Below are 24,905 nucleotides of genomic sequence, written 5' to 3' on the forward strand. Positions count from 1 at the left end.
TATATGTACAGATATAACAGGTCTTTAAAATACTATATTGGCCTTTGATATTTATATAACATCGCCATATGTCATCATATAGTCATCCAATTATTTCTACTCTATAATTCACGAGTAATAAACGCACAAGACAAAGCTTTTATAAACCCGCGATTTCTTAAATGTCAATAAATGTAATAATATTATACCCTCAATAAATTTACGCCTACAAGTCGATATAGGTAAATGCTTATTATATGAACGTATAAACTTTGACTGGCGCACCCATAAGTATGTTGTTTCGACAAATATCATAATTATATTATTAATGATTTGATTCATATTGAAACTAAATTACTTTGTGCTTTTGCATTTACAAAGTTCTTAGATTACTCTTCCAAGAGATCGTTTTTTCATAAAATATATTTGAAATGTGTATGTTTTGCATGTGAATCTTAACATAGACAACTTGACGTTAAAATTATACTCAAATGAGTGTACATATCGTTTCTTGTCCAAGGTAATATTCGTTTATTCGGTCAGCAGACCTTTTTGGACAGGAAAAATTTTATAGCCCCTAAAAACTTTTTTCATTCTTGAGGTCGTGAATCGTGATGCATGAACGATCCAATGATCACATTATATATTTAACCTGACTAATAATTTGATAAAAACAATCCAGTTTTTATTTTATTAGATGTAACCTTCAAAGTTCCGAATCAGTGACTCATATCATAAATCATAATCGAAGATTTGCCAGTTTTTTCGCTCTATTGTATCTCATTTTCGACAGTCGATTGTTATCGATCATTGACCAATAGTTAGTGTATAATTTGTATATATCATAAGGATATGATTAACATAGCTAATCGATTTTATATGTTAAGGCTGTTTGGAATATAACCTTGAACGAAAGCAGTTATGGGGTCATTGCGTACGTAAAACTTATTTCGAATAAGGCCGACATAGAAAATATTTCAGTTAATTCAATTAGAGCTTTTTTATCATGTATTCTTGACACAAACGTTATAAAATAGTGTATAAATATTTAGTGTGAATATGTGTGTTTTCTCATATTATTAGTGCTTCCAAAGCGAAATCAAATAATTGAACAGACTATTGCAACAGCTTAAATTATGCCAGCTATTTAGCGGAGCTTTTGCGCGTGTAGAAAGGTGTTAAATCTGAGGCCATGAATAAACATATAAACATACTTTCCATACATTGAGAATTTCTGACATAATGTAGCTATAATTACAAGGATATTAACTTTGTAGTAATGAGGAATTTTGCGAATTTGAATCATTTTATTTAGTCAGAGTTAGATAAATATTGATATTTAAATAAGTAACTAATCGAACTAGTACCTACACACATGAAACTTGATTTCATTTGAACAACGAAACAAAACTTTTCTAATTCTAATAATATGCATTACATTTGACTTCAACAAACTTTAACGTGAAAATAATTTCTTCTGTTTTTCTTTCCAGGTACACAGTAAAGGATTGAAATTCGGTATCTACGAGGATTACGGCAACTTCACATGCGCCGGATATCCGGGTGTCGTCGGCCATCTTGCTGGCGGTAAATATAATAACGTTTATAATTAATTTACATGAGTTGCATATCGATTTCCTTAGTGCATAATATATCGGTATATGCAGATTATATTATGTAAATATGATAATTACGATTCCTATATGGACGTGTAGGTCACGTGATATTGAAAATTTAATATTAGTCAACATTTGTGATTAATACATTTTCTTGTACAGTTTGTCAACCTTTAATTAACATGCTAGAGCGGTTCTATGATTCTTAAAAATTTCGTTTTTTCCCCGCAAAAAGCTGGAAAACTGTAGAGTAGGCATTCAATATGCGCCACTTTATAATTAAAAATATAGAAATAAACATACTATCTAATACTATGCTCAGCTATGATAATTATTAGTGTTGCTATGAAGATAACTAACGTAAATACTAAATAGAAATGCAGGATGGAAAGGTAAAATTAATGATTGTGTAAAAAAATATCTTGCGAAGAAGAATGAGTTTGTCCACGCCATTATACCACATACTATGAGGTTAAACTTGAGGAAAGGATTTTGTGGCCCTGTTTGCAGGTACCAAACTCAATTCCCACCTAACTATATAATAATTAATTTAAAACTAAATAACAAGCAAACAAACACGTGACACTCGCATGCAGTGTAAACGCAAACAAATGTTTTATTTCGCGTGACATAGATTTATGCAACGTATCGATTTAAATAACGTAACCGGTGCAAGCATTTACAATTCAATGCGCGGTAATACTGACTAGATACGGCTAAGAATGTATGTGTGATAAGTGATTACGATTTACATTCACTTGTGTTAGCGTAGAAAATTAACAAATTTGGTGTCGAAAATTTGTTGATCACGTGGGCTATGGTAGGTTCTGATTGGTGGTGGATGAAATAGTTAATTGAACACTTGTATTTTTAGAAATGTTTAATGAAATAACCATTATTACTTTATGTCGTCAGTCTTCTCAGTAAGTTTGATGTTTTTTTTTTGGGATTGTTTAACCTCTCAACCACCGAGAGGCCAGATCCGACCGCGACACAATAGATTTTCTATTGTGTCTGTGATTCCGGGGCCTGATGGATTTGAAATAGGTAACCGTTTCAGTTTAACGAAATCAGTCTTCTGTACCTCAGAATTCCGCTCTTTATTACTGATAATTAAAATTAAAATCAAGATATTTCAATTTGCATTATTAATATTATCTACCAAGCAGCTTCCAGTAGATCCAAACTTCAGTAGAAGGTATAGGTTCTTTTCCTACGAAATTGAGTACTTAGTGAATGAAAATAGATATCTTCAAAAATAATATTTTTACTTTACATAATATGAACAATGGGATATGTGCTACAATAAACAACCTTAACTAAATATCAACTATTTTCGAACTTTCTCTACACACTGTAGTGGGTTATGCATCCTTTTATTTTTGAAGTGAAAACTTCTTTAGGGGCGTTGGGTATAAAATCTTAAACTCGCGTCAGGACACGTGGCCTGATCGAAAAAGCGTAAGACGGATTTTTTTTTTTTTTTGCTCTTATATTATTCCATGCGTTAAGACGGATACCATTCCAAAATATCAAACATGCTGAACATTAATAATCAAGTTTTCACTTCTGCCGGCACTCCCGGAGTGCAACCCGTCTTTTTTTTTTACAAACTGATAAATATCACGCGTATAAAAAGCGTCCCAGTTACATAAAGGCCGCGTGTTTTTATTCGAGCCAAGTGGTAACTTCCTAGACTATTAGGTCTATCGGTTCTGCTCATTAACCTTCATTAATATTGAACATGCGATTTCCTCTCTGAAATAACCACAATTTGATCCCGCTGAATAATTATTCATGATTGACTTGATAGCAGGATTAACTGATAGGTAACAACTAGCATAACATCTAGCCTTATTGCCTCATTACCAAAGTCTAGAATTGTTCGCTAGTTCGCTACAATTATCGATAAAACTTTATATACATTAGTGAAAAGATTATTATGTCCGTTTAGTTAATATTTCTCTGTCTTAAAAGTATTTACCTATTCGTGGTTAAATTCAGAGTAGAAACAAATTACACTGCTGTCATACGCTACGTTACCTTCTAGGGTTAAAGCAAAATGCCTGAAAAGACATCATGTACTAGTCAAATAATGAAAACCATAGTTATAAGGGTGGAGATAAACCAATTAAAGGTAAATAATGTATTCAAGATAAAACGTCTTGTAAGTTGTAACCTCTGAGATGGGAAGATTTTATTAATTAGTGTTGCGTTTATTTTTCCTAAAACTGAGCTCATATTTCTCAATTTTGAATTATTTTCCAATTGCTCCACATACTAGGCATACCCTGGTTAGTGTGTGTCGCTTGACTGCCCCGTACTTAGTAATTAACGACTCCTCAGCACCTCCTTGACACAATTTGGTATTGCATCGGTCGAGCGACTGGTGATTATATTACCAAATTCGGTGCAACGATATGTAGTATCGAATTCACGTGTCGGGTTTTAACTAAGCATTGCCTAGAAACAAGTCATGAAATAGAATAAGGTCTGTATATGTGAATGCGAATGATGAATGGATTGTTTAATTATCTAAAACTTATACACGTCGGTGAAGGTGAAATAACACGTTTAGTAAAATAATACGTCTAGGATTCCTAAAATACGCCTTTATTATTTTACGCTTTAGAAGTATTAAGTACTGTTTAGATAAATCAAACTACAACTGTTTTACTACATTTCAATAATTGGACACCATACGATTTGAAAGTTTACAAACAAAAACTTTCCTTTACAAATACTGCGACAATCATAATTTCCAAAACTGATTCACTTTCCATCCGGTTTCTTGTACCAAAGCAATTTCATAATAATATAAACTGATTGTTGTCTGTCAACAGATGCGGCTACATTCGCAGCCTGGGGTGTCGACTATGTCAAGCTCGACGGATGTTACGCTCTTCCCGCTGATATGGACCATGGTTACCCAGATTTTGGAAGAGAGCTGAACTTAACCGGCAGGCAAATGGTCTACTCTTGCAGTTGGCCAGTCTATCAGATATATGCCGGTCTACAGGTAACTGTATAAAGAAATCAGAACAATTATCCCATATTGTGTTTGTTTTTGTGAATAATAATTCTTTTTGTTATTCACTTTTCCAAATAGAATTGACTAATCAGTAATCTCATTGATCTTATTATACGCTACATTTTACCTTACATTTTAGTTATTTTAGTTTAGCCTTACATTTTTGCAAGTTGACACTTTTCGACAACTGATTGTAATCTTTCCTATTAATAACATTTAGCTTATGAATCAAGTTTAGTATTAGTGCCATCTCCTTTGCCTATTTTATGACTGACTTCTTTTTAAGTAAATAATAAATCTAGCTGCACAGTTTGAATTATTGAAGTGAAACTTCTTTATCGGGGTTGGAAAAAAATTTAGTGTAACATTTTTTCGTTACGCGTGACATTTTTCCGTTACGCGCCATCATTTTCTTATCCCCACCCACGCGTGATTCGACGTATTTCTGTAAAGTTGCATATAGTAAATTATTTTTTGAAAAATAAGGTCATAAAGAAGTTTCACTTCTTACGTGTGTACACTAGTACACGCACACATTTTGAAGTGAAAACTTCTTTAGCGGCGTTGGGTATAAAATCTTAAACTCGCGTCAGGACACGTGACCTGATCGAAAAAGCGTAAGACGGATGGATATCAAACATGCTCAACGTTAATAATCAAGTTTTCACTTCTGCCGGCACTCCCGGAGTGCAACCCGTCTTTTTGAAGTGAAACTTCTTTATCGGGGTTGGAAAAAAATTTAGTGTAACATTTTTTCGTTACGCGTGACATTTTTCCGTTACGCGCCATCTTTTTTCCTATCTCTACCACGCTTGTTTTTTATTATTTACATTAGCATCATCACTATTTCCAGCCAAACTTCTCGTCGATAATCGAGCACTGCAATCTATGGCGCAACTTCGACGACATACAGGACTCGTGGGCGTCCGTCGAGTCTATCATAGACTACTACGGAAACCATCAGGACGTGATCGTGCCGAACGCTGGGCCGGGGCATTGGAATGACCCGGATATGGTAAGAGGAATTAAATTATTAAAAGCATAGAACATAGGAAATGACAAGGATAGAAGAATTAAATAATTATAGGTACAGGAAATGTTAAAGACAAACATATACAGACAATAGCGATAAAGATATGTGATGAAAGGTAAATAGTATGTAAAAGTGAATTGCTGGTGTTTCTGTGGTCTTATTGCAGGTTGAAATTGACTTAAAACGATTTCATTGTTCTGAAAGTTTTATAGTATTTTGAAAGCTCTTACGAAATGAAAGATTAAGAATATTAACAATAAACAACATTAACATTTACGTAGAGTTATAAAATTTATATTATATTTGTACCTACAAGTAGATGTGCATTTGCTCAATTGTGACTGAAGGAGAGTTATAATACCGCTCGATTGATTTATAATAAAATCTGTTGAACAATAAATCAAATGATAATTATGTGTATTTTCAGTTTTATTTTAAAAACTATTTAAAATATTTTAATTTTTTTTGCAGTTAATCATAGGCAACTTCGGTCTATCGTACGAGCAGAGTAAAACGCAGTTTGCGATATGGGCCATATTGGCTGCGCCGTTATTGATGAGTGTCGACCTGAGGACAATCCGGCCCGAGTACAAGGCGATCCTGCAGAACAGGAAGATTATAGAAGTGGACCAAGATCCGTTGGGAATACAGGGAAGGAGGATTTATAAGGTAATAATGGAGATAATCATAGCAAAACGGTCTGTAAATTAAAAATTGGCTTTGTTAAACTGAAATACAATGTTTAGAATAAATTATGAAGGATTAATTAACTACTTACTTACTATGATAAATTATGTAGTTAGATATAAGTTACATATTATGTAATATTGACATGATTTTAAAAGAGCAACTATGGAGTTTCTTGCCGGTTCTTCTCCACAGATACTGCTTTCCGAATCGGTGGTAAATGTTAAAAATACTTATGTAATGACGATTCGAAAGTGCTACTAAATAGTAGTCTAATTGATAAATGAATGTTTGAGTTTGAGTTGAGACTTTATTTCAATGTAATTATAATTTAACTTTTCTTTTTGTATATGGGTCTTTTAATAACTTAATACCAATACTAAAATAACACTTTTCAGCACCGCGGCATAGAGATCTGGTCGCGTCCGATCCTGCCGATCCAAGGGCAGCACTACTCGTACGCGGTCGCGTTCGTCAACCGCCGCACGGACGGCACGCCCTCTGACGTCGCCGTCACACTGCGGGAGCTCGGCTTGAACAACCCCAACGGGTATCGGGTTGAGGTATGTGCCTTGTATATTAGTGAGTGTTATAGGGAAGTTGGAAGATGCTTTAGGTTGTAGGAAAGTTGGCAGAAATTTGAGATGGAGCTATAGAAACTTTAGATGGTGACATTTTCAGAAATATAATCGGGAAAGAAAGAATCTTTAGCTGAACTAGTTCACAGGTACCGGGTTGAGGTGCGTACTTTAGTAGTTATAGAGAAGTTGGTAAAAATGTCCCTTACATTGTAGAAAAGTTGGCAGGAATGTCAGGTGGAGCTGTAGAAACTTTAGAGGAGACATTTTTAGAAATATAATGCCTTAGATTGTAGGTAAGTTGGCAGGAATGTTGATAGGGGATCCTTAGAAACTTTAGGTAATGGAGACAATTTTAGATATATAAACGCTGGTCTCTAAGAAACTTTAGGTCAATAAGGACATTAGAAAGTTTTATGAAGTCTAAACGGTGTAAAAATAGTCGTAGGAAAGTTTCTAGGAATGTAAATTGTGCACCTAGCTCATGGAGACAACCCCAACGGGTAACGGGTTGAGGTGCGTGTTGTATTTAGATGCTTTAGAATTTAGATAATAATGAAGTTGCCAGGAATATAAAAGGCCATCGGGAAGTTTTCAGAAATATACATGGTGGACCTATAGAAACTTTAGGTGATGGAGACATTTGCAGAAATATGAAAGGTGAAAAGAAAGGATTTTTAGGTGAACTAGTTCATAGGAAAGTGAATAGTAATAAACAGGATGGTAGAAAGAAAGTGTCTTAAATGTAAATAGTCCACCTAGCTCATAGAGATCTTGTCACATCGACGGGCGCACGGACGGCACGCCCTCCGACGAATGATGTATGGACCTAGCTCTAAGAATAATGGACCTAGCTCATAAAGGTCTCGTCGCGTCCAATACTACATTTAAATACATCGTGGTTTTTGTGCTTTGCACATAACAAATATTTAGGTGAGAAGGGCATTAACAAAAATACAAAACGACCGCAACCAGAACAATATTTATTACATTAATAATTATTATTAATAATTGGTATTATGTGCATTTTAAAGGTCTTTGTAATTAGCAGGGTCAAGATAAATATTATGATACATTACCACAGTGGGTCGATCTTGTTTATAAACAAGTCTACTCTGAAGTTTTCCTGTTCTTTGCTATGTTTATAATACAAATGTTGTAGTATATACTGAATATCATAATTGTATTATAGTCATTTAAAAAATATTTTAATTCGGTTTATTCAATTATTTAGAAGGATTCGATTTTGTCCATTGAAATGCGGAAGGCTAATTCGAAGAGTCGAGCATTCTGTTAAGCAGCTATAAGTTGTTCATGATATGAAATTATTATTATATTATTGAACACATGGTACCTGATAATATGTTTATTTGGCATGAGCCGTAATTTTTCGGTATATTGCAAAACGCCGAAAAGAAGATGTGGATGTTATAATATTCTCTCAAACTGTCTTTCTTTTTAACTTCAACGACTCTTCCGTTTTCAGTTTTATGGGGTAGGTCTTAAAACATTTCTAGCAATGATTTTTGGACTAGGTTTTTACTAAAACTGACATCATTTCTATAAATATTTTTCGCTTTATTCATAATATGGTTTATTTAATTTTCAGGATCTATACGAAGACGTCGACTACGGAGTGCTGTCGCCGCAGACCAAGATCAAAGTGAAAGTGAACCCCTCAGGTAGAAAGTGTCGCACTTATTTATGTATCCAAGGGTGCGATATTATATATGCAGTTGTTTATTTATTTATTATTTATTAATTCTATATTGTACTTTAAACAGAGTAAAAAATACATACATTTAGCGGTAGCTTAAACTAAGTACCTACAATTTGCGATTTTACCATTTTTACTGAAGTGTTTGTTTGATTGAACGAATCTCAGAAACTGCTGCAGCTGGTTCGAATAAAAAATGAAATTATTTTTTAATCAAGTTTTATGCACCCACATCACTGTCACTCGCTTGGCTTTTTAATAGTTTACGATTAATAAAATGCTTCACACAGCTTATTACAAACTATAAACAAAAATATCTCACCTCTACACTGCACAATATGATATCCATTTGATTGCTGTCACCTCCATCACTAAACTGATGATTACAACGCCTCATATAAAGATAATAGATAATTAAGAGGAGGCTCTCTAAATTTTATGTGAATTTGCATTAATATTCTGAAACAGTCACACATACAATGAAATGGAATGAAATATATGATTTATTGGGTCTTTTTCTTTCCATGTACAAGACAGTTACGTAATTGTAACATTTTCGCTCGATTCATTTTTTATTCAAAAATTATGCCTTTTTATTATTACATTTTTTTAAGATTTACATGGATTTTGTCTAAAATAAATGTTAACAGTAAGAAAATATAGTTTACTATCCAATCCCAAGATATTTTTTCTCTAGATCAATTATTACTTTAGTTATAAACGAAATAAGAATTGAGACTTACGAAATTTAGTTTCGAGCTCGAACGCGATCAAAGAGCGCACGCGATATTCAACTTTATTACGGCTGTGTTAGTGTTACTGTTAGCGTCTAGCACCGTAGCGGTCTTGCCGGTCTCTTAGTGCCAGAAATTATGTTAGGGAGCCTCCTCTTAATGTAATGTACTAACAAGAAATTACTATGATGGTCTGATAATAAATGAATTTGAATTTAAATTTGAAAAAGCGTTCCAAATAAACATACGGAGTACAGAAATACATACATACACTCGAAAAATATAACTCTCCTTCCACAGTCGGGTAAGAAAAGCCATAGTAATATATTATTCATTGCGGTTTTTGTATGCAGGTGTGGTGATACTCCGAGCGGACGCGCAGCCATCGTTCGCATACAACGCGATACCAACGCGAACGCCTTACTCACCCCTCAATGACGTTTTTAGACTTAAAAAATAGATTAAAATAACCACCACATAGTTTGAAAGCCATCTTTTGCTATAGAACATAACCCCAATAATGTCTATTGAAAGTGCCAATGGAAAGGGGTGTTTCATTTCAGTTTGTGTGATCAAAGTTGTAATAAAAATTATTTTATTATATGAACTAAATGGCGCGAAATGAAAATGGTGTGAACTGTCAAAGTGACAAATGTCAACATGACATTTGATACGTCGGCTATTTTGTAAAGTCGTGTTGCCATCGTGAATATTTTGAAGACATAGTAATTTAAATTTAGGTAAAGTGAGGAAAAATGATACCTACTTATTAATAGATATCACGGTTTATGAAACATCACCTTTCATCAATAGATTACAATAACATTAAAATCGAGGTCTACAAGTACAATATAGAGAAATCTTTAATCTTATGTTTGATTTCTAATTTTGTGTGATAAGTTTAACGCAGCATGATGGATCTCAAAAAGATATCAGTTTATGCTTCCTTAGTAGTTACATTTTTCAAGATTTTTGTGTTCAATATTTAAATCAATACTTCATTATTTTTTAAATGGATGAAATAGTTTCATTATTGGATTTGAATGAACTGGTGTGATGTTACCAAGAGGGTCTAGCAACTTGCCTAGTTAAAGATTAATTATTTATGATATTTGCTACTAGTGTGATTATGGACATAATAATGTTGAATTGATATTGCCATTACGTTGTACTTAGAATAAGGATGTACATTGTATGTGTCTTAAATATAAGGTTTTTTTAGAAAATAAAAATAATTAACTTAAAACATACTTTTATTTCTACTCATAATTACTAATTATCATATTATAATACTGAGTTGTTCTAATAATCACGTGGATTTAAAAATTCTTCAATGGAACGTGTGTTCTATCTGTATTTCTCCTCGCCTATACTTCTGAAAAAAATAATTATAAGTATAAATATTAATAGAGCAATAGCATCTTTAAATACCTAATAAAAACATTACAAAATAGGCAAGAGACGAAATAAGATTAAATTACAAATTAAAACTTATAGTAATTTACTTCGTTATTTGAGATTTACTAAAATAATTGTTTTATTACTACATTTTTTACAATATATTCAGGTTACCTTTTTGATCTGATTCTGTTGCTAGATCTTCTTCTCCCTTTTGCAGATCTCCTTCGTTTGCTGTATCTTTGTCTTTCTCTTCTTTCGGTGGAGGTGATGTACTTGGTGGAACAAATATAAATTCAACCTTATCTGCTTTTTCATTTGCCTCATCTAATAGATTATCTTTGGTTTCGTTTACTATCAAATCGTGTGGAATTGGTACACTAGAATTAGTTTCTAATATTTCTGGTGTCTTTATAGTAGTTTCTTCTTGTGTTTTTAAACTGTCGTTGTTTGCCACTTTCGGGATTGTATTCTTCAATGTATGTTCTTTAACAGCTACGGTGTTAGGTTTTGCCTTCAATTTATTTGGCAATTCACCCATTATCTTTCTGTAAACTTTCCTAGATCCAGCTACCGCCATGTCGCTAGACGCATAGTTGGCATAATTATCTCCGTCGTTAGATTGTGAACCTTTATAAGCCGTTGAATTTTTTTTCGAGAAAATTGGATTCAACATTTTCCTCTTAACGTTTGAAAAGAGATCTTCCTTACTTGGTGCAGGTTTGGGGCTAGTTGGAGTGATGAAAAATTTACGTTGTTTCATTATTGGTCGATGTGTAATTGCATTCTTTTCTTCGATTACTTTTTCTGTAGGTATAAATTTTCGCATAACTGGCTTCTTCCCTACATAGTATTTATACAAAGATTCCAAAGGCTGTTGGGTAGTTGTTTCAGATACAATAAACTTTAATTTACTTTTTGGTAACATCACTATTGGCTTAATTTCAACTGGACTGTCTGTATCACTAAATGGCGCTTCCACTTTTGGTCTTATCCTTTCGATGGGATTGTAATGAGGTGAGGTAGGTGTACCATAAGTCGTACTTATTATTACAAGAGAACATAAAGTAATTACCTGAAAGAACGATGAATTATAATAATATGCCAACGAGTAAGAAGAATCAATAATGTAAGTATAACAGGGGCATCCACAACAATCTAGTAAGTATAACAGAACTAAATATTCGGCAACTCGCTAAAAAAATACAATTTTCATAATATTAAAAATCACTTACTTGTAAACTTTTCATTTTTATATCCTCACGACACGTTACCATTGATGCACATACGCTGAATGATGGAAAAATACAAAACGGATCCTTAAATACATAAACTCACTCCTAATTTGTTAATACGTGTAATAAAATTCGTTAATTACTTTCTAGGGAACTATAAGAAATTTCCTAGCATTATAATATTATAATCACATGGTCTTTACCTGACTTTAATCCTTTAATTATCTACTGAAGTCATTTGTTTCTATTCTATGAAATTCCTAGGCCTCACATTTCAAAAGATTACCAGTTAAAGAATAAATAAGAATTCAAACGACTGAGATTAACAGTTAAACGAAGTATGTAGTTATAGAATAGCTTAGAACAAAGGGTGTAATATCAGAAAAGCACGCATTGTGGTAAATTCATTCACTGCTCGTGTTAATTTAACTTTAAGTATCATAATGGTCTCCGAGCCAGCGATTTTCTTCTGGGGTGATAATTAATTTGTACAATGCTTGATGAGTGTACAATAATTAAGCATGCCACCCGTCAGTTGTTTTTTTTCAGCCACTTCCTCCGGCTTGAAAATTTCTGATCCATTGTACAAGTCATTAGCCCAGAGAAAATAATTGTCACAATTTGCTATAAAAATACGAAGAATTGCGGTTATCTTAAAACATTATCACTACAATAACAATTTTTTTCTTCGTATTTACGGATGGATAATTATCATACATTCAAAACACCAATCATAGTGTGACAGTGTTTTATCTTATTTAAAACATAATTCTCGTGCTATCCGCAAAAATATGCCGCATATGCTATTGTAAATATGGATCTTACATATTCGATTTTTATTATATTAGTTGTATTTCAAATAGTAAATAGTGAAGAAAGAACTAGTAGTCTTACCTTTGTAATTGATAATACGGGATCGATGAAAGAGGAAATTGCACAAGTTAAATTAAGAACAAAAGAAATATGCGATGCAGTGGTTGAGTCAAATGTATCTGTGATCGAAAATTTCATTTTAGCTACATTCAATGATCCTGGTGAGTATTTTTATGAATTAGTAGATATTTCAAGTTTGATCATTTATTTTAATATTTTAAGATATGTTAATATACAATAGACTAGATATAATTTAATGTTTAAATTGGTCTCTTGAAACCTTGTCTCTATGATTCGTCTCTTTATAAAAAGCACCCAGCAACTTTTCGACCAATTATAGCTATCGTTTTTAGGGTTCCGTAGCCAAAATGGCAAAAACGGAACCCTTATAGTTTCGTCATGTCCGTCTGTCCGTCTGTCCGTCTGTCCGTCTGTCACAGCCGATTTACTCGGAAACTATAAGTACTACAGTGATGAAATTTGATGGGAATATGTGTTGTATGAACCGCTACAAAAATATGACACTAAATAGTAAAAAAAAGAATTGGGGGTGGGGCCCCCCATACATGTAACTGAGGGATGAAATTTTTTTTTTCGATGTACATACCCGTGTGGGGTATCAATGGAAAGGTCTTTTAAAATGATATAAAGTTTTCTAAAAAACATTTTTCTTAAAGTGAACGGTTTTTGAGATATCAGCTCTCAAAGTCGTAAAAAGTATGTCCCCCCCCCTCTATTTTTATAACTACGGGGTATAAAATTCTAAAAAAAATAGAGGTGATGCATGCTAATTAACTCTTTCAACGATTTTTGGTTTGATCAAAGTATCTCTTATAGTTTTTGAGATAGGTTGATTTAACTGTAATTTATTATATTTGCTGCTACGGAACCCTTTGTGCGCGAGCCCGACTCGCACTTGGCCGGTTTTATATTTAAAAGTTTAACTGACCTTTAAAACTCCATGCTGGAAAATACTTACAACCTAAAGAACTTACAACGTACGAATACTACATAACATTTTATAGGCTCACCAAATTGTTTCATAACCTAGACACCTTCTAGAGACAATCACTATCACTACATAGTATAAAACAAAGTCGCTTTCCCTGTTCCTATGTCCCTATCTCCCTATGTCCCTTTGTACGCTTAAATCTTTGAAACTACGCAACGGATTTTGATGCGGTTTTTTTTAATAGATAGAGTGATTCAAGAGGAAGGTTTATATGTATAATAACATCCATTAAATAGTGGAGAAGTACTGTTATTTTTGAGGTTTCTAATGTGGTGTCGTGCAGGCTGAACCCTGCGAGTTTTATCAAAATAATGTACTAAGTATTATACACATTGAAAAGGTCTACAGAAAAGTCTGCGATGGTATATGTCTACCTATCTCTTATGGATAACCCACAATAACTTTTTTTTGTCATTTACGTTTTACGACAAATAATGGCTAATTTTCGATGCGATTTTAATCAATACAGCATTAATCCTTAACCAATTAAATACCTTGAATACATTGTCCATTTAATATCTATATGGCCCTTTACACCGTATGATTTAAGTTAATATTTTCGAAGATATTACAGATTTAAAAATTGCGGGACGTAGCGTTTGCGGCGGTACCGGCCGGCCGCCCGGCTATCTATTTTATACCCGTACCACAGACTAATAAATTAATAATAATATACTACGTATACGAAGTCGGAGCGGGCCGCTATGTTTTTATAATATACAACGTTCACAGTTTTTCTGTAGTGTATTTAGTATCAGCATTGCACCCGTGCGAAGCCGGGGCGGGTCGCTAGTATATTATAATATCATCTTTTAGGTGTCGAATTACGGACAATAACAACAAAGCACGATGAATTTAAGATTGCCCTAGACGCTGTAAGTCTTAATGGCGGTGACGACTGTCCCGAAATGTCCTTACTGGGAATTGAATTGGGCATAGATTCAAGTAATCCGGAATCTTTTGTATATGTTTTTACTGACGCCGCAGCGAAAGACTATGATAAATATGACATTGTTTCAAAAAAGGCATTAATGAAAGGGACAGAGGTATTAATTTGGGATTTATTATTATTTATTATAACTTCAGATTTTTTAAAGAAACACACAATTCACTAATTACACTCTCATTTACTTCTATTTTGATATTTATTTTAAATTTTAATAAACTAATAAACTATAAAAATATGCAGTTCCATCAAGAGGTACTAATACAAAGTATAAATTAGAATTTAGATTATTATTATAATATTTGGGTAAAAAATCCTCGATTGTAAGATTTTCTTACATTAACCCAAATCATGGCATTTTCTTAAAAACTTACAACTACAGTTACAAAAAAGTACAATTAAACATAAATAGAGAGGACTTTTGTATACGAGCCATAGTCTGTATGTATGAATCGGTCCAATCGTTTCTGAGGAGTATGAGATGTACGAGAATTTTTTATATAGAGAAAAAATTCAATATTTATACAAAGTAATTTGTTTTATCAATTTAATTTGCAGGTGACATTTTTATTAACAAAAGATTGTGGTTGCCCAAATTGTCCCAATTATAAAGTGTATGATCGCTTGGCCAGTGCTACCGGCGGACAAGTGTTTCATATGAATAGATCAGATGTTTCAGAGGTAAATTACATTTTAAATTTGTAAAACTTTAAGCCCAGACAGGGCTAGCAGAGCAGATCAAGTGAAATGATTTTCAAAAATAATCGATCTAATTACATCATTCCTAATTAACACGTTCAAGACGGGGTTCGATTTTGGCTACTTATCGTTGCGCCGGCATAGGGCTTACAAGACCTGTTGGTGAACTTCATTTACGGCCGGCATTAGATGGAAAGTACCTGTTACACCTTTTGACATTAAGGATTGTAATAAGCGCGTAGAATTCATTATGATACAGAAAAAATATAAAGAGAAGGTAAAAGAGTATGCTTGTTGTTATCATAAAACAGCTGTAACGATTTTGTGCAGTCGAGACGAGTGGTTTTGTTCACACATTTACGTTTGAATCTTTCAGGAGGACTATTATTATTAGTTTTGGTATCCTTTGGATATACAGAATTGATTTTGATTTTTTCTTAAAACTTCTGTAATAAAAAGTAAGAATAAGTCCTGCGTAATATATGTGTGAGCTCATAGCGTCATTCCGATCTAACCTTGATAAGTGGCTCCGCATTTTTTTAGATAGTAACACTAATGAACTAACAAATCTTATCTAACATTATTAATAACATACTTGATTTTAGGTGCTGAACTATATTGTTGACTCGGTTAAGAGCAAGAATTGCCTGATAAGCCACGACATTTTACCCAAAATTGATGGTCGGGTGATTACGCACCCAGTAAGTTAAATAAAAATAATAATTGAATACAAAATACATAAGGGTTTCGAGGACCACGATATATTTGAGATAAAAAAAAATTATAATATTAGTTAGTTATTTACAATATCACCAATACAATACATCAATTGAATTGCAATTTGTCTCCGTGGCACATTTTTTCGCTTTTGCATCGACCAATTTAGAACAATTTGATATTTTTAATTCTACATCGACTCATTTTATTTGATTACTTACTTTACAATTCAATTACTTCACTTGCAATATTTGACGCAATTACGGATTAATTCCAATTATTGATGATGCGAATACTTTAAGGGAATACTAATAATACAATTTCATTTCGAAGAGGCAAGATTTGTTTTAAAGTTTGTTTATTTCGAAACTACCGATTTTGCAAATTATCTATACCAGACTAATACCTATTATTTTTATTAATTAAGTTTTCAGTTGACTGTAAGATGAGAGACGTCACACTAACCCTGTTAGGCAATTCGCCAGAATTCAAAGTATATCATATGGATGGTTCAGAGGTGACGATGACGCAACTTGTAAAAACTGAGAAGATATATGTAAGTTCAATTTTTTTGTGTGTAATAAAATATATAGTTTAAAAACAATATTACACGCTTAAAATCATAAAGTTTTATAAAAAAAAAACAAAATTGCAAAAATAAACAATCTGGCTGCGAAGTTCGACGTATACGTTACTAGCTGTGCCACGCGGTTTTACCCGCGTTGCTCCGCTCCTGTTGGTCGTGATGATATATTATAGTCTATAGCCTTCCTCGATAAATGGGCTATCTAACACTGAAAGAATCTTTCAAATCGGACCAGTAGTTCCTTACAATTAGTAATAAATTAATTAGTAATTAATTAGTTCCTTAGATTAGCGCGATCAAACAAACAAATACACAAACTCTTCAGCTTTATAATATTATAGTATAGATATAGATATCTTTTTTTATTTCAGATAGCCAAATTTAACAATATAATACCGGGCGACTATATCGCAAAAGTGAGCGTTACGGATGGAGATGCAGATCTCATGATAAGTGGAGCGTGCTCGTTATCATTTCGACATGGATTTTCACCGTTTCCACCATCATCTATAAATGAAACCATTTTAACCCCATCTTTAGGTACGTTCTTAATATTACGAGACAATATTATATCACGATTATCAAAACGAGTCCTCCATAAATTAGGGTTTGATATTAATTATTATTAATAAAGCTATTGCATAGCTTCTATTGCGGGCCTTGGGCGCGGTGATCGAATCCAGAAATTTAGTAACGAAAAACCTCACGCTCCCCACTCCGTCGGGCGCGGAGGTGTGGCTTGAAGGCATAGCATGCAATAGCTTTACCGCGGCAGTCCCCGAGTGCCACACGTCTTTTTTATTTTAAAAACAAGAGTATAAACGTTATTTTCATTTTAATCTCTACATGCTCAAAATCTTCGACGTATCTTAATCAAAGTTATATTTTGATTATTAAATAATATTATTTCAGGAGAAAAAGGGTTTCTATCCGTCGAACTCATAAATGAAGATACAGCCAATGATGTTAATCTATTAGGTGTACAAATACGTGACATAGATGGAAACGCTGTCTTGAATTTAACACTAAACATCGCTAATGCTAAAGAAAATTTATATGTATCTGATGGATTTGTAGCTCCAGATAAAGCGTTCAAGATTGCTGTAAGTAAACGTTATGATATATAATTTAGTTGAATATTTTAAAATCATTATAAAGCATTTAAAAGACCGATAATGGAAAAAGGAACAACGAAGCAATTATTCCTAAGTTATTAACCCATTGAGCCCCGAACGGCCCGATCGGTCCACTCCACGACACAATAGATTTTCTATTGTGTCTGTGATTCCGGGGCCTGCGTTATTTTAAGAGACATTTTCTATTTAGTAACACGCTATGTATTTTAGACATTGTTTTAATATACTTTATTTTCACAGCAGATGTGATTGTTATTGTTCTTAGTTTGGTGTTTTCCAAACTGTTTAAGTATGTCACAGTTTTCTGCCATAGTGTAATCAAAATTAGAATTTGTTTGTATTGCAGATTGTAGGTGCTGCTGAAAATTGTGGAAAAAAAGAAATTATAAGAGTTACTAAGTCAAACATCGAACCTATGAATCACAGTCCTGGTTAGTGTTTTTTTTTTTTATATACGAATTAATTTGTTTTGTTTCTTTTAATTCATAATTGTTATTGTATATTAACAGGTATATTCAATCAGGTCCCAATCATACAAAACTTAGAAATTATAACAGCTGATACGGATACAGTGTCAATACAATGTAAAGCTAGTGGTTACCCCAAACCAAAAATCATCTGGAAAGATAAAAATGGAGACACTATAAGCAACGCTGTAAGTTCACATATTATTTAAGTAAGAGGGAGAAATTCTGAATAATACTTATTAGAAGATTTTTCTAGACTAACATAAACTTTTAAATATACTTTATTTAGAGACGTATATTATAATAGACATAAAAAACAAACAAACAAGTATCTTCCTTGATCGTCTTTACGTACAAAATACATGACCCTAATTACTAGATATTTATACCTAAATACAATTTACGGCCCGAGGTCACCACCTATATGCTATAATAATTGTTGTATATATTCTTCGTAATATACTTCGTATACGAAAAAAAAACAATGGTGGTTCAGGGTTCGAACCTTGGACTTCAAATCGATAAGTCGGGCGTTCAAGACCAGGCGAACGTTAGGGACATAAATAAAGTTTTCAATTTATCTGCGCATATTGATAACATGACCACTGCTCAAATAGTGAAAGACTACAACGTGAGGAAACCGACTTGTCGAGGAACGAAAAAGTTTGACGACATGATGTGTAAACTATAAAAAGATTTTCTGTTTTAAGACAGCAGTCGACGACGATGTGAGTGGGAAACAAATAACTAGTATCCTTACAATGATAGAACCTGAAGACAATCTGTTTACATGTGAAGCCACTAATGACGCCGGCACAGACTCTGATTTTATTCCTTTAAAGTTACCAAGGAAACCAGTGATTGATAAAACAATTAAAGAAATAGATAAAGTCAAAGGTAACGAAGTTGAAATATTTTGCAGGTATGATGTTTCGTTTGTTGATTGATAAAACATTGTAGGGCTGGATTAGGAAGACGAAAATACGTATGATTAGATATTAAAAGTAAACTTATTATACCTAACTGCAATATACGTACGTGTGCTGAATAGGGATGCAAACGTAAACAAGCATTTTAGCAGTGATAACAAAAAACAATAATATACTAGCGTTTTGTCCGTGTTTTTGATTTTATGGAACTTAACATATTATGTTCTGCAATTATCATAGATAGGTATGCCACGTGCCACGATGATTTAATTAGTTAATGTAATTTTTTAACAAAGTAATCATATTCTGAGAAATTATTAATAATCAATTTTATGTCACATAATATAACTTTAAATATTCAAAATACATTTTAGCCTCAAGCAAGGGAATCCAAAGCCAAAAATTTCTTGGTATTTTATGGAAGATAATGATAATGATTATGTAAAATTAAAATACACAAGCGAATCATTGCTCATTTATAATTTGGGTGTTGGTAACTCTGGCTCGTATAAATGTGAGGCGGTCAACTCTGAAGGTAGTGATACCTATGAAATGGATCTTTTTATATCAGGTAAATTAATGTACTAGCTTACCGGTAATCTTCACCTAGGTACCTATATTAACCTTTTTTTGTCAATGTGTTTAATATTTTTCTAATTTTTATATAAAACTTTTAACTTTTGTTCCATTAATGATTGTTATACCCAGTTTCTTTTATAAATTGTGTGCGCTGACAGTTTGTTTTTTATAGATAATTACTAATTATTATATTGTAGATCCCTGGGAAAAAAGAGTTAAGGCGTACGAAGGTGATTTGGTAACATTGAATTGTCCCGGTCGACATAACAGAGCACAGCCTTCCGTGCGTTGGTTCGTTGACGATCGCGAAGTTGTCAACGGTGGAAGATATCATATTCATGGAAACCATTCTTTAAGGTATAATTATTATAATTAGGTTTCTCTCCATAATACACCGTAATACACGGGTATCACCAGAAGGAAGATCATCACCAGGAAGTCCTTTGGGAGGCTTACGTGGGGACACAGGTTCAACACGCAGAGGCCTTTAGAGAATTTTATATGTTAATATGTTGTGTGACATAATTATTATATTATCTGAATAGTATAGTACAATTGTTCCAAGTTTCATCAATATAGGTTCAATGGTGGCGGAACAGCGGTAAATATAAAAATAATTAAGTAATTAATTATGAAATTATTGTATTGTTACCGATCTTTTATAAGTTTTAACTAAATCTGTCCTTTTAAAGTGCGTCAAAATCGAGTCTAAAAGAGTCGTTTACATACAAACATACAGTTGAAGCTAATAAAGCGTGTTATAAAAGCGATAAATGGTTGTCATAGAAATTCTACATAATGCTTCCTTCATTATGTAGAATGTTCATAATGTGTACGTAGGTACATAGACTATATTTTTATTATACTCTTACGCCACCCTACACTGTCGTACATAGGATCTTCGGTACCTTGTTTCCTACAAAACCTCGTTAATTTCTTTCTAAATTCTTATATTATATTATTATTAATATTCTTAACTTATTCTCTTATTTTCAGTTTCAAAGCGAGCACTTATGACTACGGTCGATACGATTGTGTCTCAACTAATCGGAAAAAGCGTGTAAGAAGAAAAATATTTAGACTTAAAATAAATCCAGTTTTGCAGTTCAGAAACCTAAACTAATATTTTGTTATGGCTTTTATGTAAACAAAGTATTAAATAGACCATAAAGACAAGGCAACATTTGTGCGGAAGCAATAACATTGTAATTTAATTATTTTGAAATTATTACAATAACGTAATTCATCATAATAATTAATCTGTTTGTTTATTTAAAATGTGGAAGAATAGATCATTCGTTTAATTTTTAAAAACTAAGCTCCTATTAACAGGAATAGCAATGGCATAGGTACAAAGTTTTAACCACGTGGCAAAGAAATGAGATCTGTATTGCCTATGACAAGAAAATATTTTGATATATCTAATTGATTTTAAAATAGCATTGCTTTAATTAAAAAATATATCGCTAAATTTTCTTTTCTTTAATACCTATGGACTGGTTTATGTTACTAATGTAAAAAAATGTTAATGCCTGTTTATAATATGTGAGCAAAAACTCAAATAATCAACTTATTCTTTATTTATATGATTTCGTTTGTCGATCATGAGCTTCCAAAAGGTGTTTGGATGATACAATAATAAAATTAACCTCTATTATTTATTACTTGTTTATAAGTTTCTATATAATGTAACTTTTCGTTTTCACTCATCGTTTGTATCTATGTAATTAATAAAGGTTTATGTTTTTTAATTTGTCTCTTTCTCTTTTTTATTTATGCAATTTATATAGTTCGGAAATCGTTAGAGAAATATATTTTGCGTAAATATTTATTTCGCGAAAATGTCCCCCTAATCGGATCAGCCGTTTTTATTCAGTAACGAAGATAGATTATATGATTCAGACAATCTAGAATTTTAGTCTCATTTTGTATGCTTTGTATGATAATATTTCTAGAACACAATATCATTTATGTGTGGGTGTATTATAATTTGAATTGATACCGTCACACTCACATATCGGGGCCAAATAAATAAAATATATCAACGAAAAATGAAAACACTCATCAATATTATTAAACACGATTGACATGATTTATATAAGAACACCACTGACATCAAAATATGGTAAATGATTAATAGTAGCTCTAAAATCTGGGATTGTACAACAAAAAGTATACCCCTCAGATGGATTGTCGGGATGCCAGGTCAACCAAGAAAAACTATAATTACTTCGACACATATCCTCACAAAAGAACATTTCCTTCGCTTCTCTTAGACTGTAGTATGGATTGTTGATACCGACGTACGCTATCCCCTTTTTACTACTAGGTTCGTACACAACTTTGTAAAAATATTGTGGGATCGGTATAACAGTACCGTGCAAATAGAGATCAACTCTCTGACCGTATTGATTTGTAAGTTGAGTGATACCATAAGTTCCCGTGTAAATGACTGTGTTATAACCAACTTGGTGTACATGATTCCGTAGGTCCACTTCTAGAGTGTTCCAATTGCCACCGTTGAAGCCACCCCACTGCGGCGCACAGTTCACGTAATGAAATGTAGCACGCTCTGTGAACGCAAAAACGAAATCTGTCTTAGCCGCTAGATGGCCTCTCGATAGAATTTCATTCTTATTTAAATAAGTGTCCACTAATGGACCAACCAATTTGGCCACCGCTGCTCTTTGACCTATCTGCGAAAACAAAGAATCCACCGGAATGTTTCTGTAATTATTATTATCATGAAAATATGGCCTCTCCACTCGCGTTTGATATAAAGCATTGTATGGTTTCTGTGTATATTTGGAATAAATTGGGGTAAACATCACATCATTGAAACAGGACTCGTACGATGGATAAAACTCATTCTGGACAGTATATCCGACTTCTATTATAGGAAATCCTTCGAAACAAGTACGATTTGTGCGTCTGCTGTGATAGTCCGGAGCATCGTTACAACGAAATGATGAAAAACTTCCTGGGAAATTGAGCAACGCATCGTTTTTGAAAGTATCACCATTCTCGCATGATATGATTGCTGTAGGTACTTCTTGTTTTGCATTTGGATGTATTATGGACATGGATTCTCCACAACTGAGTGTAAGCGTATCACCATGATTCAAAATAACATTACCATTATTATCATCGGGTTCTAAAAGCTTTCCGTTTCTCAAGATCACGGGAAGAGGTTGTCCAAAATCAACACGTGTGTTGAGTATGCACCTCTGGGTATTTTGTATGTTAAAAATACACAGTATGAGCATGTAGAGTTTGTGGAACATATCTTTTTGTTGTTTTTAATTAATATTTATACTTCATAATTTTGAATAATAGGTACCTAATCAATATGAGTATGTAAAAGAATTGAAATGTATGGTTAAATGTCAAAATGTCATAATCATGTCTAAATAATAATAAAATCTCTTTGACATTCCTGAGTTTATTCGGGGAAAGCCCAATCAAAGAAATTACTGTGGAAATTCCAATCCTTTCTATATATAAAAAATACATTCCAATTGGACACGGCATTACGCGTCAACGGCTCTACCCACAGCTCTACCGATTTCCATAATTCTATTTTGATGTCCTAATTGTCAGGAGAAGGATCTTATGAAAGAAAAATTTAAAAAATTGTGCCAAAAAAATAAAAAATAAAAATTTAACAGACACTCACTCGCCTTTTAGTTGTCCGTGTTTCTTTGTCACATTTTAACAAAAGGAGCAGGTAGATGCTTGCAAGGGACATACCCTGTGGACATACCTAAGTCCTCCTTCATCGAGATTTAATTTGTCAATAAATAATTAATAATAGTATTTTCTGAAATAGTTAAGTTTCTTAAAATCATTGTAATCTACTTCTCTAACCACTATATATCTACCTTTCGGATTCCTTTTTAAATAGAATACGGCAACTGTAACCAAACTGCTAATAATTACTTAATATGTACAAGATAAGAGCTTTTGTTAAAATTTGCAAAATACAGCCATCCAAAAAATTTAAATTAGTAAGTATCAGGTAGAAACAGAAGCCATTGTTTAAAATAATAGTTATGTAACTGACATGAAATATTCCTTTTTCTCTTACGTCTATAGTTACTATTAGTAAATAACTGAGCTAGCTATTGTTGCACTTCATAATAATCCTAATATTATAAATAAAAATATATTATACATAAACGCGAAAGTTTGTGTGAAAACCTATACCTAGATGGATGGATGAATGTATGGATGTTTGTTACTCTTTCACGTAAATTCTACTGGACAGATTTTGATGAAACTTTACATGACCACACATGATAATAACATATGAGCTAGAGACATACTTGAAATTGCAGGCGAGTTCATCCACGACTGAATCCGCGTGACACAACTAGTGAAAAATAGTACTTATACCACAGATAATATACCTAGTACTAGTACCGAACTAAATGTATGAAGATAAGTATTAACTACGTAAAAGAATATAAAAAGTTTTCTTAGTACAAGTATAGGACAAGGTCTTTAAAACAGTCACAATTGTTTTGACTATGAGAAAATAGATTGTCGTGTTTTTGTCATTTCATTATGTTGCACATTTCCGCTCTATCAAGCAATATTTAAACCTATTTTGAACATAGCCATATCCGTTATTATTTTTATGATAATTTTAACTTTTTATTTTGTAAAAATCTCTAGAAAACAATCTTTCCTTATGATAAGAGTAAGTACTTACTTTAAAAATAAAAGTTTTGTTCGAAATTGGCTAGCTAGGTATTTCTTTGTAATAAGTTGACATGTTAATTTACCGCCGCGCTCTACATAAATAAAATCTAGGCATATATAAAAGATAGAACCACGCCTTTCAAAGGCAAATGAATAACAGTAGGTACGTATCCTTTGTTGACTATGTGGTCTATAAAAAATACAAAGCCAGGTTGAAACGCGTGCGCAGTGATGACAATGCACAAAATA

The 24,905-nt window shown here is 32.8% G+C and overlaps 3 protein-coding genes across 3 annotated transcripts; 1 reads left to right on the forward strand and 2 right to left on the reverse strand.

Annotated features, from left to right (window-relative positions):
* Nucleotides 1–10,432: 10,432 nt before the first annotated feature.
* Nucleotides 10,433–11,536, reverse strand: LOC149897169 (uncharacterized). Its single transcript, XM_090117036.1, has 2 exons — nucleotides 10,948–11,536; nucleotides 10,433–10,750 (listed from the first exon to the last, which is right to left on the reverse strand). The coding sequence occupies exons 1-2, from the start codon at nucleotides 11,534–11,536 to the stop codon at nucleotides 10,743–10,745; spliced, it is 597 nt and encodes a 198-aa protein (XP_089973162.1). The 3' UTR covers nucleotides 10,433–10,742.
* Nucleotides 11,537–14,730: 3,194 nt separating this feature from the next.
* LOC149897170 (hemicentin-1-like) lies at nucleotides 14,731–21,703 on the forward strand. Its single transcript, XM_090116877.1, has 12 exons — nucleotides 14,731–14,939; nucleotides 15,398–15,520; nucleotides 16,144–16,239; nucleotides 16,683–16,811; nucleotides 17,213–17,381; nucleotides 17,754–17,944; nucleotides 18,324–18,408; nucleotides 18,487–18,632; nucleotides 19,155–19,366; nucleotides 19,748–19,944; nucleotides 20,150–20,309; nucleotides 20,949–21,703. Exons 1-12 carry the CDS (start codon nucleotides 14,802–14,804, stop codon nucleotides 21,073–21,075), a joined length of 1,773 nt encoding a protein of 590 aa, XP_089973003.1. The 5' UTR covers nucleotides 14,731–14,801; the 3' UTR covers nucleotides 21,076–21,703.
* A 342-nt stretch (nucleotides 21,704–22,045) lies between these two features.
* Nucleotides 22,046–23,236, reverse strand: LOC149897171 (salivary endonuclease-like). Its single transcript, XM_090116972.1, has one exon. It carries the CDS (start codon nucleotides 23,234–23,236, stop codon nucleotides 22,046–22,048), a length of 1,191 nt encoding a protein of 396 aa, XP_089973098.1.
* Nucleotides 23,237–24,905: the final 1,669 nt, after the last annotated feature.

The sequence above is a fragment of the Colias eurytheme genome, chromosome 26 (assembly GCF_061535395.1).
Source record: "Colias eurytheme isolate Ceu_HAF_F1 chromosome 26, ilColEury1 Martin Lab GWU primary, whole genome shotgun sequence".
In the NCBI taxonomy this organism is placed as follows: Eukaryota; Metazoa; Arthropoda; class Insecta; order Lepidoptera; family Pieridae; genus Colias; species Colias eurytheme.